General features: G+C 40.1%; 1 protein-coding gene across 1 annotated transcript in view; it reads right to left on the bottom strand.

The window, feature by feature from the left end:
* The window catches only part of RALA (RAS like proto-oncogene A), a 19,032-nt gene continuing 3,759 nt past the window's right edge, over window positions 1-15,273 (bottom strand). Inside the window, exons 2-5 of the mRNA XM_035129299.2 lie at window positions 7,987-8,135; window positions 6,598-6,806; window positions 4,019-4,193; window positions 1-2,026 (exon numbers count right to left, since the gene is read on the bottom strand). Of these exons, the coding sequence (XP_034985190.1) occupies window positions 1,904-2,026; window positions 4,019-4,193; window positions 6,598-6,806; window positions 7,987-8,100 (621 nt within the window). The 5' untranslated portion in view covers window positions 8,101-8,135 and the 3' untranslated portion in view covers window positions 1-1,903. The remainder of the gene's footprint in view (window positions 2,027-4,018; window positions 4,194-6,597; window positions 6,807-7,986; window positions 8,136-15,273) is intronic.

Consider the following 15,273-nt stretch of genomic DNA (forward strand, 5'->3'; position numbering starts at 1 on the left):
TGCGACATTTGGGAGCCAATTTGTTTGACAACTAAGACGTTCGACAACCAAGGTACCACTGTATAGGAAAAACTTAACAGAAGCGATGGTAAAGTCACTCATCTGGAATGAAAGTTTTGTAATTAGCATTCCACAAAAAATTTTTTAAAAATGAAAGTTTATTCATAGTCAATGGCTCAAATAGCAAATAAAAAGAATCTGGTAAGGCATCAGCCTATGACAATAGTTTCTCTGTGTCCATTGGCTTCATAACACCTTGGTTCCCATTACACAAACATCAATGTTAGTGGTTAAACTCCCTGGTTAGACAGACTGAAAACAAATACACAATAAGATGAGGACCAATCTGCTTGGCCAGGCACATCAAGAACTAATTCTGTACATGGTAGCGTCTACAGGAGAATGTATACAAAAAGTTTTGATAAACAAGTGTTCTCTAAACAGCCACATTCCTAATGTCTACTTGTTAGCATGTTAAATATACCGTATGTGTTGTCTAGTTTGCTCAGACACATCTTGAACTGTCATTTCATAAATTCACACATGTATATAAAAAAGTGTTTTTTTCTGTAACTGATCTAACCCTTACACCTACACCCAAGAAACTTAAAAGCCTCAGATAGTGGTTTATCTTTCAATTCCACATACTAAATGTACTAATTATATTTCAAAAAGCAGAACAGTAAAGGACAATACATTTTAGTGTATCAATGAGGGATTATGGAAGCACATGGCCAATATTTCCATTCTGCAAAGTAGAGTGGGGTACTTGACTGATATCAGAAAAAGTAGCTATAACGCTTTCCCATTAGGTAATGCATAGCCAACATTTCCAAAGCCTTAGACAGGAGCAACGCAGAAAAATTGGGAAATTTTTTTTTCAGACAGCCCTAAGAGCAAGACCAATTTGTGCTCTAAGTACACAACTACCAGCAACTATTTGTCCCACACTGTGCCCCAACCTTAGGAAGATACCTTCCACAAATTAAATAGTTGCCAAAGGGCAATGTCAATTTCTGTGCATTAAGAAACTTGTGACCACTTCTGACTGAAATGTGTTCCACCCTCTTTCTATATTTAATCTCAGATGTATATGACGGCCCTTCCACTGTAAGCATAGCAATCTTCATTGAATCACAGGTCAATGGTATGCTCTGGATTATTAAAGACCCAGAGTATGGCACACTTTTCTGATCAGATACTGCTAGCACACAGCTAGTTAGCAAAATTGCTCACAAAAACTGCACTCCACACGGAAGGATATAATTTCACAGCGATGCACACACCTCAGTGCATCACAAGGAAGATACACCCTTAACTACGTTAACTTTTTTTTAGTTTTTTTAAATTAAGGCATATTCAAATATACTCATGAGTTTATACCATTTGTCTAAGCTAATTCCATGTATAAATGACTTCCAATAGAAGCAGAGAACAGAGCTCGTTTCTCTTCTCTAATTTGCATATTCTTATAACTGCAAAAAAAGCACATATATACACTACCTTTGCTTAGTTTTGACCACTGCTGTAGTTTCCAAGGCAGTAGAAGACAAAGTGAAGTTTGGGTGATAGAAAACTGTATGCTTTATGAGAAATGATAGAAAGTAATGCTTTGTTTACAGTTCAAGACGGACTGCCCATGAAAAAAAAACCCTCTACATTCAGAAGAACCATGGTGAGAGGCAGCAAGTTATGAAATGGGTTGAATTCTGCTTCTCTTGAAGCCACATTAAACTTTTTCAGTGAAAGACTTTCAGTGCTGTCCCAATTCATGCTTTAAGTGGTACATTACAATTTCCAAACTGTTAAGAGTAATTTCAGTCATAGGCGCCTCCAAATGGCATGCTATAAGTTATGGATTTTATTAGTATGATCAAGGGATGACGAGAGTTTGGAACTTTGATTATAAAATGCAACATCTTTCTCTGATTCTCTTGGCTAGGCTTTTCCTTTTCTTTTTTCCATTCTTTTCTTTGCTATCTTCCATCTTTCTTGCTCTGATTTCTCGCATTAAATCAAAAAAGACCTAGAAAGGAAAATACAAGTGTTAGTACATGTGTGCAAACATGTGCTACATTAATCAGAGTCTGCATTTTTAAGCTATTAAGTAAACCAAGAAGTTCTGCTTCATTCCTTTTCAGCTATGAGTGGTAATGTATTGTAGGGTCAAAACTGTTTTCATATTCTTCTTTAACAAAATTTCATAGAAAGTAGAAAGAAAACAATAATATATCTATTCAGACCTGCTGTTAATAATGTAAGCAGCCATGCTAAGCATAGCTTGCTAAAATCATAAAGCGGATATGAAGCCACATGCCAGAAACTGGCAACTCAATGTTGCATGTGACCCAACTATATAAGTAAGGATGATCTTGCTTAAATGCAAACTAGTCTGCCCCTGACCCTTAATGCGTGAAAATATTCCTCAGTGCTACAGAACCAGTTGCTCAAATTAGAAGCCAAGAAAACTTCTAGGAAACAGCTGCCCATCATATTCTAGTGAGTCAATAACAATTCAGTACCACATTGTTCAGAGTAAACAAGCAAACTTACATTTAGTGACCCAATTTCTAACATCTGAGTTTAAAAAAAAGACTTTCCTGTTATGCAGTCATGTTTGTATATAGGTCAGAAAGGAGAGGTTTGCATATTAAACCACTAAGCCCCTTAACCTTTCGCCAAGCGAAAGATTTTCTGCAAGGCAAGAGCTAGTACTTAGAACTAGTGAAGAATAAGTTTTAAGAACTATAGGGTCTTGTTGTTGTCATTTTTTAAAAAACAAAAGATTTAAGAAGTTTTCACCTTTGTACCAGATCATTAAAACATGAGTTGATTAAATTACAGTGGTACCTCGGTTTATGAACACAATTGGTTCCGGAAGTCTGTTCATAAACTGAAGCGTTCATAAACTGAAGCGAACTTTCCCATTGAAAGTAATGGAAATTGAATTAATCCGTTCCAGACGGTCTGCGGAGTAAGCGTTCATAAACTGAAGCAAACTTTCCCATTGAAAGTAATGGAAAGTGGATTAATCCGTTCCAGACGGGTCCGCGGAGTACTTAAACTGAAGCGTTCATAAACTGAAGCATGGGTGTAATTGGTTCCGGAAGTCTGTTCATAAACTGAAGCGTTCATAAACTGAAGCGAACTTTCCCATTGAAAGTAATGGAAAATGAATTAATCCGTTCCAGATGGGTCCGCAGCGTTCATAAACCGAAAATTCATAAACCGAGGTGTTCATAAACCGAGGTTCCACTGTACACTACTGCCTTCCATCTCATTTGAAAGAGATTAAGACACTGATGCTAGCATTTTCTGCCTAGGGTATGTAATCAAATTCTTTAAGAGTATGAAGGAACTTATAACACGTGTGCGCACACACACGATAGCTCATACACTGCTAAACCCCAGTTTACCTATAAGCATTATAGCTCACATCTCCTTCAACAATGTAAGTCAGAAACCACCCTATACCCTTTATAGGGGTAACACAGTCGCTAGCACCTACTTTCCTTAGACTGGAATTAATTCCACACAGAATAGATGGAAACAGGTTCAGGCCATAGTCTGTTAGAGAATGAGCATCAACACTCCATCTCACCCCATCCCATGTTGTCTCACACCAGACTGAGATAAGGCTTCTGGTTTGTTAAGTTGTCTGAACTGGAAATACTTACCTGCAAACTGGACTCAAAACTATGGATTGCAACCCTGATTTACAGGCAGCAACTGAGGCATCATAGGAAACGGTAAATTGAAAAACCAGGGAATGTTCTCTAAAGCTGCACATACAAGAGGGAATGTTGAAGCCCATTGCTTGAACTCCCAACAGACCACAGGGAAACTCATTAGTGAGCCATTTGAATGTCTTCTGTTCAGCTACCTGTTAGAGCATTCATCTTGAAGAAGAATGAGCAATACACAAAAGAGTCAGGGTAACATTAATAATTAGTCTTGACAAACGACGAGTGGAATCAGAGGTTTATGAAGATGCATTTGGGAAACGGAAAACTTTTACCTTGTCTACATTAGCTCGTGTTTTAGCAGACGTTTCAACATAGTTAACATTCCACTGATCAGCTCTGTTTTTTGCTTCTTCTACAGAAACCTGTCTTTTGTCTTCCAAATCGGATTTGTTACCAACTAGCAGAAATGGAACATTCTCATCTTCTTTTACCCTTAAAATCTGCTCTCTGAAGAGAAGAGAAAGAACACATTTTAAGACCCATGCAGTTTAATCTTCTTTGATTTCTCAGATATGATACTTTAATATCACCTTCCTGAAACAAACATATGTTTTTGCTATTACCCATCATGTGCTATCACCAACTTGGTGTTAGGTATTCACAATATGCAAGTTGCATAGACCCTACAAAGGAGAGCAATCAGAAAAGGAGTAGCAAGTAAGAAGCTATAAACTGTTAACTGGTAGCACACAGCACTGAAGCTGTAATAATACAGCGGTACAAGAATGGTTTTGGGGGAGGATTTTAAAAAAGGAAATCTGGCTTGAGAGCATGAAAGGCAGTAGAACAGGCAAGACTAGGAGAATTTATAAAGAGGATAACTTTGATGGTAATGCAAGATGGTAATGCAAGAGAAACGAAACACAAGAATTAGCAGTTTTACATCAATTTAAAAAACTGACCAAGTAGTGCTATAGGTGATTATCAAGATTAATGAAGATATTTACTTTCAGAATTATTAAGCAGAAACAATACAAAATTAGGTATTTTATAGAAAAAGGGAAATATTTTAAAGTGATAGTGAAGCAGACTTTACATTTTACCACTGACATTAACCTTTGAATTAATTTAACCTTGTTATCAAACAATAAAACTATCAACATGATTACCCCCATCAAATACCTGACAGTCATGTCACAACTGCCTGCTTAACAGACTAGCTTCTATCCCAACACATCTGTAGCAGTTCCTACAACATGGCTTTTCACGCTAGATAAAGGCTATCCAGAATCCTTGCCACTTTGCACTCCAACCTTGGTTTTGCTAACAATTTTTAAGAATGAAAATGCCAATCTGCAATACAAAGAACTGACCACTTTCCTTCTGAAAAGCAGCTCAACAAATTATTGCCCACAATTGGAAGTCTTTAGAATATTTGCAAAAAGCCTGGTCTATAGCACTTTCAGAAAAATTGACTAAGAAAGTCAAAGCATTAGCTGGAAAAGGGGACAAGGACGATTTCATAGTGACATTATATCCTTTTATTGCATATTCAACAGAAAATCGTTTACAGTGGCATCCACCACTTACACTTGCATAATTTTTATGGGAAAACATTGCTCCAGAGTTGTATCTTGGAGAGAAAGGGACAGGAACATTTGTTCTTTTTCTTGAAAATTAATTTTTAAAGAAAGAATCCTTGCCACTCAAGAGAACTTCTGGCAAAACTACAGTGGAAACTGTGATCTCGAATTAACAGAAATTAAATGCTGAAGCTTGATTGGGAGACAATGATAAAGACCCACCCTTATGCACTTAAGAATGAACCAATTGTGTCCATCACATGCTGTCTAGCAACCAATTCCCCAATGTTCAGTGGCAAAGAAACTTTTATTCACCGTGATTCCGTCTATAGTGGCCCAGTATGCACACCACAAAATAGTTTAAAATAAGCTATGGTTTAATATATGGAGTACTTTACTCCTCCCCAAGTCCTGACTGTGATGCAGAAGGGAGGAAAGTAGTCAAGCATCCGGCTTGTTGTGATACAGAAACCTGGGCTTGTGATTTTTCTCCAAATAACCCTTGACTTATCAGTTGCCAGTTATCAGTGTATGACATTTATTCAGATATCAGGTGTGCCATGCCTTCTATTTCAAGCAAGCTTCATTTTTCAAAATAAATAATGAAGCTCTTACACTATGATGCAATATTTGTATTATAAACATCAATCTTGGGAGTGCAGCTCCTGATTCCCATTGCAAGGCAGATACTTTATGTTGGTGATTTAATTGTTTTTGAACAAAGAAAGTACATTTGTGTAAGAGTTATTGAGTAACTGAAATGCATCTGCGTTATAAGAACTGTGTTATAAGAACTTACTCAGCAGACAGCAGGCACCCAACAGTTACGATGAACAAAAATGCAATACTAAGCTGCTAAGGCTATGTAAGGACTATGTCTGCCGATTCTGGGGGCTTTATGTGAACTAGCACAATGCCCCTTGTGGAAAGATGGAATGTAGCCATAAAGAAGCACCTTTTACCTTGCAGCAAGTTGTTCTCTTTCTTTGGACTGTTGCCTCTTGCTGTGCGCCTTATCTGTATCCTTAACTCAGGGCCTCTTTCCCTCTACTCCTATTTAGCTGCATCCCATCCCTGTGGCCATGATAATAAAGGTTTCTTATCCCCTTCAAGGGCCTTGCTTCTTAGGTATTTATTCCTTAAAACTCTCCAATGTTATCGATGGAGAGGCTGGAGTATAGGCTGATGTCAACTATAACCATGCACATATATTCTGCAGCGATATTATAGGCCAGAAAAGCATGGAACAAAGCTACAATTTAGCACAGTAAAAATAAGATTCTGAATTCACTAAAGCAAACCAGTTTCTCTCATACACATCCAATTACCTGAAGTCGGCTGTAGCAGCAAAAGATTCAAGCTCTGTAATAGAGAATACACAGAGAAAACCCTCTCCACTTCGGAAGTAGTTGTCTCGAATTGCAGCATAATCCTCCTGCCCTGCTGTATCCAATATGTCTATCTGGACTTCTTCCCCATCTAGGACAACTTTTTTCCTGTAGCTGTCTGCTTTGGTAGGCTCATAGTCTTCCACAAACTGACAAGAAATGAAACAGAGTCAGTCTTTTTTTGGTAACTTCCACCAGGGATTCCAAAGAAACATTCCTTGACCAAATACTGGTAACATTTATATAGCACTTTAAAGTGTTCAGTGTTTCACATGCATCATCTAGTGGTAATTCTCAGAACCGCCCTGTCCAGAAAATCATGGTTATTTATCTGCTATATTGCAGATGGGGGAGAGACTAGAGGTTGTGAGAGTGTCTTGTCCGAGGCCACGTGGTGAATTCATGGCAGAGGCAAGATGTAATCAGGGAACTTTCTAATTCTTAAGGCAAACACAGCCATTACCCTACACGAGCAATATCCAGTAATATTTAGGCAGATAACATGAAGTTCTATCAGAGGTTCAATTTGCTATAAAGTTAACATGAGGAGTGTTGGAATGAGAAAAATGAATGGAACTTCAAACAAAAGACTGGCAAAAGAGTTATTTTGGAAGCTTTCTTGAAATTAAATAATCCACAATACTATGAATTCATAACAGTGGAAGGTTTGCTTGAATAAGAATTAATGGAGAAAAATCAGTATCCACAATCAATATTGCTTTCTTTGTGTTCATAATCTATGTAATCAAGCTAAACAATACTGTTACCTTGGCTGTATTAATTTGTAATACAATATGACTTTTAAATTTTTAGTTATTTGTAAGTATATGTACAAATACTGTATAAATATAGCATATTAATTAATAAGTTGAAAATTAAACTGTAAATAAAAGCATACTGTACTGAAAAACTATTGCTGATCAAAAGTCTCTTGGACTCTTTAAACAAATATAGCAGCAGCTAGGGCAAACTTTTACAACCTTTTATTAATCTAACTCTGCCTCTCTGACTTGCAAGAAGTGCTCAATCCAACAATCTGCTGATTTTTCAGCAGTCCAATTCGAAGCACTGCAGAAAACAGTGGGCAAAAAAGAGTCGCCTGACATTGTGTCAGATCTGGCCGGCAAGGGGTGGGGGAGATAACGATCGAATTAGAAAGGTTCCACACCCCTGCCATAAACCATACAAAAATCTTTCCAGCTGAAAGAACTAGTCTGCTCAGGTATGCTGAAGCAGTTACCAAGTGAACTAAAATGTAGTGAATCGACTTCCTGTTCATATACAGCTTGAGAACACACTTCTTTAAAAAAACGATGGTCACACTCTTACCTCATCATACATGAACTGCAGCGTCAATGCAGATTTTCCTACACCTCCACTGCCTACCATGATGACTTTGTGCAGAGCCAAAGAATTTTGACTTTTGGGCTTATTTGCTGCCATTTTTGGATTGCAGATATTTCACACAAAGAAGGAACCTGGGTGAAGAAATGGTTTTTTAAAAAATTAATAAGGAGTTTTAAACATTCATAAGGCGGTTCAGTAACTGAAATGTAAGAGGTCAATAGCTACAAAGTAAGTAGAAGTATGCTCCCATTGCTTAGACCAACTTCAAAAACAATTACAAACACAACCTGCTCAACATAATAGAATCAAGCAAACAGAATTATTCTCTGAATAAGGATGGCTTTCAGATTTTAGATATAAAAAAAATTAACATGCTTGGGATTGAACCTGCAACCTTTTGCATGAAAAACATGTTATCTACCACTGAGTTACAACTCTTCCAGTTGTTTCTGCTTTCTGGACATATTCACAGATAAAACTAGTTCAAAGTCCTCTAACACACCTATTTTTTTAAAGGGAGGTGAACTCTGAATTTAGCCTTTATGGTTTGAAGTATCTGGAAAAAAATCTAAGGCAAATGTAAGTGTAAGCCTCAGACATTTTCCACAGACAAATCATTCATTGAGCTTCATGGCCAAGTGGGGATTTGAACCCCGATCTTCCAGATCTTAGTCCAACACTTCAATTGCTACACCACACTTGTTTGTTTGTTCTCTTTCTGTGTACACCCCCCCCCACATATGTATGGTACCTTAATGTTTTTCTCTCTAGAGCAAATAGTAGCTGGGAATGGGGAAGACAGTTACAAATATTCCCCTTTACTGTGCTAGTTTATTCTGGGGATCCAGGAGATGCTTGTTTTTTAAGGAAGCGTTGAGAGATCTGATGACAGATTTCCATTTCTAATACAGATTCCAAGTTGAGTGGTGTTTATTCCATTAAGGGAGTAACTAGCCAATTCATGAATACAGTGGTACCTCGGGTTACGAACTTAATTAGTCCTGGAGGTCCGTTCTTAACCTGAAACCGTTCTTAACCTGAGGCGGTGCGCAATTTCTGTTCTCATCCTGGGGCAAAGTTCTTAACCTGAGGTACTACTTTCGGGTTAGCAGAATCTATAACCTGAAGTGTTTGTAACCCGAAGTGTTTGTAACCCAAGGTACCACTGTATATACATTTAGACACAAGGACTATTCAGACAGTTAACACTTAACTTTTATGCAGACTGATGCATCTCAGCAAACTTGCATAGGAAGTGTTACTGTGTTCGAGAGCTTATTCCCAGGGAAACAAGCACAGGATCACAGCTTCAGGGGTCAGCAAACTGTCCCTCAGACCTTGTGGGGGGGCCGGACTATATTTTGAAAAAAATTACGAACGAATTCCTATGCCCCACAAATAACCCAGAGGCGCATTTTAAATAAAAGGACACATACTACTCATGTAAAAATACCAGACAGGCCCCACAAATAACCCAGAGATGCTTTTAAATAAAAGGACACATTCTACTCATGTAAAAACATGCTGATTCCCGGACCTTCCGGGGGCCGGATTTAGAAGGCGTTTGGGGCGCATCTGGCCCCCGGGCCTTAGTTCGGGGACCCCTGGCTTAATGTATGTACAGATAAATGGCATTTGTAGGAAAAACTTAATTTTACAGGTATTTTACAGGTGCCATATATTTAATACTAGGCAGGCACCCTTGATATATTGTTTGAGATGCTTGCTAAAAGTTGTTTGGTTTTTTAGCAAGCCTAACCAGACTTATAATTTAAGGTTCTGCTTTTCTAAATGCATATTTGTAAGTATTCATCCTTGTTAATCATGGCTACAGTGGAAACAGTCTACAGTTCTAAACTTCCCTTCATCTGAGGATCACAGGGTGATTTATAATATAAGCACTCCAGGAATATTTCTGAATGCCAGACACTATCATATTAGGTAATAGAAAGAACAATCATCAGCAATTGTATTTTCAGCTAGCTGCCTGCTCTGCAGTCCTGAGACATGTGGTAGTATTGTGAAGAACTAGACAAAATAAAACACCCTCTGCAAAGAGATCACTGTTATGAGTCATGTAACATGACCAGTTTGGGGGTAGAAAGAGAATGCCATCACTACCGTGTTTCCCCTTTTTTAAGACACCGTCTTATTGTTTTTTTTACTCAAAAAAACACACGGTGTCTTATTTTCAGGGGATGTCTTGTACCTTAAGGCCTCCTCGGAGGGGCCAGGCAGCTGGCTCGGGGTGCTGCTGGGCGCTCTGTGCAGCGCTGCAGCAGCAGCCGGTTCCAGGCACCAAGGCAGCAGGCCGCTGGCTCAGCGCTCCGCCCGGCGCTGCTGGGCGCTCCTCTCTGCAGCTGCCGGTTCCGGTGGTGGGGCGGCAGGCAAAAAAGAAAAAAAGAGGCCAGGCCGCTGCAGGGCATTCCGAGCGCTTGGCACTGCGGAGCGCTCTGCTCTGCAGCTGCTGGTGGCGGGGCGGCAGGCAAAAAAAAATAAAAATAAAGAGGCCAGGCCGCTGCGCTCCGCCCGGCGCTGCGGAGCGCTCCGCTCTGCAGCCGTCGGTTCCGGTGGCGGGGCGGCAGGCCGCCTCAGGCAGGCAAAAAAGAGAGAGGCCAGGCTGCTGGCTCAGGCGCTCCGTGCGCTTGCTGCTGCAGCAGCAGCCGGTTCCAGGCCCCTCTGGTTGCCTGGGTCCCGCTGGCTGGCTGGAGCGCTCGGCGGTCTCGTTCTACACGGCATGGAGGTATGCCTTATTTTCGGGGGGTGCCTTATGTTTCACTGAAGCTAAAAAATGCTGCCATGGCTTACTTTTTGACTACGTATTAAAAAAGGGGAAACACGGTAGAAGTACCTGTCATAGTGCTTGAGTGCACTTTTGCATTCCCTGGTTGGTCTACTGCAGTGTTTCCCAACCAGTGTGCCTCCAGATGTTTTGGGACTACAACTCCCATCATCCCTAGCTAGCAAGACCAGTGGTCAGGAATGATGGGAGTTGTAGTCCCAAAACATCTGGAGGCACACTGGTTGGGAAACACTGGTCTACTGCATCTACTAGCTTCTTAACAGTAGCATCTATATAAAGGCCATAAGAAGTAAACAGAAAGAACAAGGATCAGCAAACTTTTTCAGCAGGGGGTCGGTCCACTGTCCCTCATACTTTGTGGGGGGCTAGACTATATTTTGGAGAGAAAAAAATGAACAAATTCCTATGCCCCACAAATAACCCAGAGATGCATTTTAAATAAAAAGACATGTTGTACTCATGTAAAAACACGCTGATTCCCGGACTGTGTGAGCCGGATTTAGAAGGCGATTGGGCCGGATCCGGCCCCTAGTTTGCTTACCCATGAGAAAGACCATAAACAGAAGCCACAATGCAGGAGTGTGAGATAAAATGCAAGATACCTACAGCCAAAGTCTGTAAGAGTGCCGTTTTCAGTAGCAGTCTGCTTAAAATGTATGTGAATCTCAACAGCTTAGTGCTGTTACAGCAGACCATGTATCGGTGTGATGCAGTGGCTGAACATGGAAACCTAAATCCAGGACATTTCACACAACATGGAGGCATACACAGTCGTACCTTAGAAGTTGAACAGTCTAGTTCTTGAACATTTTGGCTCCCGAACGGCGCAAACCCGGAAGTGACTGTTCCGGTTCACGAACTATTTTTGGAAGCTGAATGTCCGATGGGGCTTCCACGCCGTCATATTGGCTGCAGAAGCTCCCTGCAGCCAATCAGAAGCTGCACTTTGGTTTTCAAAAGTTTTGGAAGTCGAAAGGACTTCCGGAACGGATTCCGTTCGACTTCCAAGGCACCCAGCAGGGAGATGTAGTCCATCCCAACTTTCTGGCATCGATATCGTATTTAATGTGCATGTCAAATGCACACAGTGGGATGTGTAGTGTGTACGTTTTACAACTTAAATGTGAAGGAGGCCTTCACTATCTTATGCCTCTGATAAAATGAGAGAGTACCACATATGTTGTTCTGAGATATTTGGAAAAGGGCTGTATACAAATTTTGTAAATACTGGAATAAAGTCCTGCATAGAATGGCCACATGGCTGCAAATTACTCTTGTTTAACAAATAAAAATATTGACATTACTTCCCTAAACATGTGATTTATCTAGGGCACTTTTAAACAGCAGACAATACCTACTGCTTCTAAAATATGTTCTGGGGACAGAAAGCTAATTAATAATTATTATTTTTAATACAGGTATTTGAAGAATTTAGCATACATTACCATGTCAGATGGGGGCTAAAGCCAACTAATTTGACAAACACTACCTCCAAGGAGAGTGAGATTTCTATTGTGGCCTTCTTGACGCATTACCTCAGTCTCTTTGCCACTATGCATCATTACCACAAGACAGTGGGACAATTTATCATATACCTACGAATGCCATCATCCCACCACACCTGCTAACACCCCCAAAGCAAGCCATCAAAATAGCAAATCCCATCATTTTTGGCAGGGAGGAAGCAAACTACTCTGATAATGTTCTCACCATGCAGGAATACACTATGGCTGTTCTCCCATCGCTTGAGCAGCCTGAGCATGTTGGTGATTTAATAAACTGTCTAAGTTATCAAACACTTAATGGGAAGGGGGGGGAAGAGTCCAGAAACATCTGGAGGGCCAAAGGCCTTTGGCTTAAGAGTTACCATGGGTATTTATATCCTACCCTTCAATGTATTACAATGGCAGTTTCACATTATATTCCGCAGCCTAGATACATTGGTATTTACTGAAATCAACAAGTGGTGCATGAATGGGACATATTTATCCACAACTGCTCAGTGACTCATCCCAAGACACTGCAGCTCCCTGGTGCCTGTCTACTGGACATCTTCCCTTTACACTGTGCTCATTGCAACAGCCATTAGCATACCCAGATTACAGCGCAAATGGATATAAAACTCTAGGGTTCTTTTGTTAGCTTACTTGCCATTGCCACGATCAGAAGTTAGGAAATATTATTGCAGTGGAAGGAAATTTGACAAACGTTGGTAACAGAAAATGGTGCTAAATGACCTGAGAGAATACAAAGTTTTTGCCTGGCACAACACCCCCCCCCCCCGATTAGAATAGGGACCAGGTGAGCCTCTTAATGGAGAGCATCCTATAGCCAAGGAGCAAACAAGAAGACATTCTCTCTCATTGTCACCCACATTACTTCAGATTGAGAGGGGGCTATTTACCAGTTTGATTACGAACCACAGAGTTCTCCCTAATAGCTTCATAGGAAGAAAGGAGGTATTGACACCAATCTGTACAAAAGCACAAAGTGTTTTGGATAAAACTTAATATGTAAAGCACAGGATTATGCACATCCTCACAAGAAATCCAAGTTTAGAACACACAAATGTAAGTGTTAAGAAGCTTAGAACAACTCCCCCATGTTGTTGCTAGCAGGTACAGACTAACAACTCTTAATAGAAATATTTTTAGCTTAGAGATAAATTTAATGAAAAGATTTGCTACATACAAATCCAAGGCCCAGTACAGGTATACTATATACTGAAAATGAGATTGAGAAAAACATTTTTGAAGTCGATAAAAGGCATTAAAATACTGTGTTTTTTGTGCATTTAAAATAACTGTAAAAGGACTAATTTCTTTGTTTGACTATGTTACTTCCATGTCAAACAAAGAAATGTAATACTCCTGGCAAGTTTGTTTAAGATTCATTATAGCCAGTGCAGTAAGCTGACAATGTAACTGAAGCTTGTCTCCCCCCCCCCCTGGTACCAAAGGTATTTTATGCCCAAATTAATTTGATCAATTATCAACACAATAAGTGTTAATCATAAACTCTCAATGTCTTATTCCACCTTGCATTTTCCTGATTAATTAAATGCAGGCCAAAGACAGAGAGAGAATCTCTTTGTGGTTTCCATTTTAGGAATGTATGCATTTATAATGGAAGCTGGAGATGTGGTACAAAAGGAAGACTCATGAACATAGTCTTGTTGATAGAGCCTTGACTACTTCAAATCACAGCTTAACTATGAAGTCAGAGTGTGGCCTTGGGCCAAAGCATTCTCAGCTTTTCCTCTCCCTACAATTGCCTTCTATACAAGTAGTGAATAAATAGTTTAGAGGGCAAGTGGGGCATTTAACAATTCATAATCTAAAGACTTAAGACATCAGGTGGGCTGTCTCAGTATATCTGCCCTGCCTTTAGCAGAGACAACACTTGCTCATGCTCCTTGTTCAATGCCGCTTGTTCTCATCTGCTCTGGAACATTTCACATAGCTGAACTACAGAATCAGTAAAACAAAAGCCAAAACAAAAGTCAGCACATGTTTCAGGTCCCCCAAAACAAGACCCCAGGGAAGCAAAAATACATTTCAAAAATCTTTCTTAATGTTTCTCCAACAGGACGTAAAGTTTACACCTCTTTTCCCACTGAAGACACTTATAAGACAGAAGTTTGCATGTGCTATGGTTGCCTGTCCCTCCCAGAGTTGTCAGCAATGCCTTTCACATTAGGAGGATGCAGGCAAACCCCCTATGCGTAATAATAATAATAATAATAATAATAATAATAATAATAATAATATATTATTTGTACCCCGCCCATCTGGCTGAGTTTCCCCAGCCACTCTGGGTGGCTTCCAACAAAAAATTTAAATACATTAAAATGTCACACATTAAAATCTTCCCTGAACAGGGCTGCCTTCAGAGGTCTTCTAAATGTCAGATTTATCTCTTTGACATCTGATGGGAGGCGTTGCACAGGGTGGGTGCCACTACTGAAAAGGCCCTCTGCCTGGTTCCCTGTAGCTTTGCTTCTTGCAGTGAGAGAACCACCAGAAGGCCCTCGGAGGAGATGCTCCTTCAGGTACAGTATACTGAAAAGCATGTGTGAGGGGGCAACAAGTCAATTGCACCGCTCCCAAATAATTCAGCAACCATGAATTAGGGCCCTATGCACATACTGTACTGTACTGCACTGACCTAGCTGTGTAGTTCAGGAGTGGGCCTCTCCAATCTGCTTTTATCCTTACCCACCCACCACCCAGATATCTACTAGTAGATTCAAATTTACTTTTCACCCATCACGAATGTAGAGCTCCTCCACACAAAGGGAACTACTGATTGGTCTTAAGAGTCCCCTCTCCCTGGCATTCAGCTCTCTTGAAACTCATTGTTAGGGCCCTTTCTTTCTCATTGTTACCAAATGCAGGGCTCAATGCCCACCCTTACTTGCAAAGGGTGCTCTGATCACCTATCAAGGATAGAGGGACATCCAGGCA

Source organism: Zootoca vivipara, chromosome 12, assembly GCF_963506605.1.
Source record: "Zootoca vivipara chromosome 12, rZooViv1.1, whole genome shotgun sequence".
NCBI classification, from domain to species: Eukaryota; Metazoa; Chordata; class Lepidosauria; order Squamata; family Lacertidae; genus Zootoca; species Zootoca vivipara.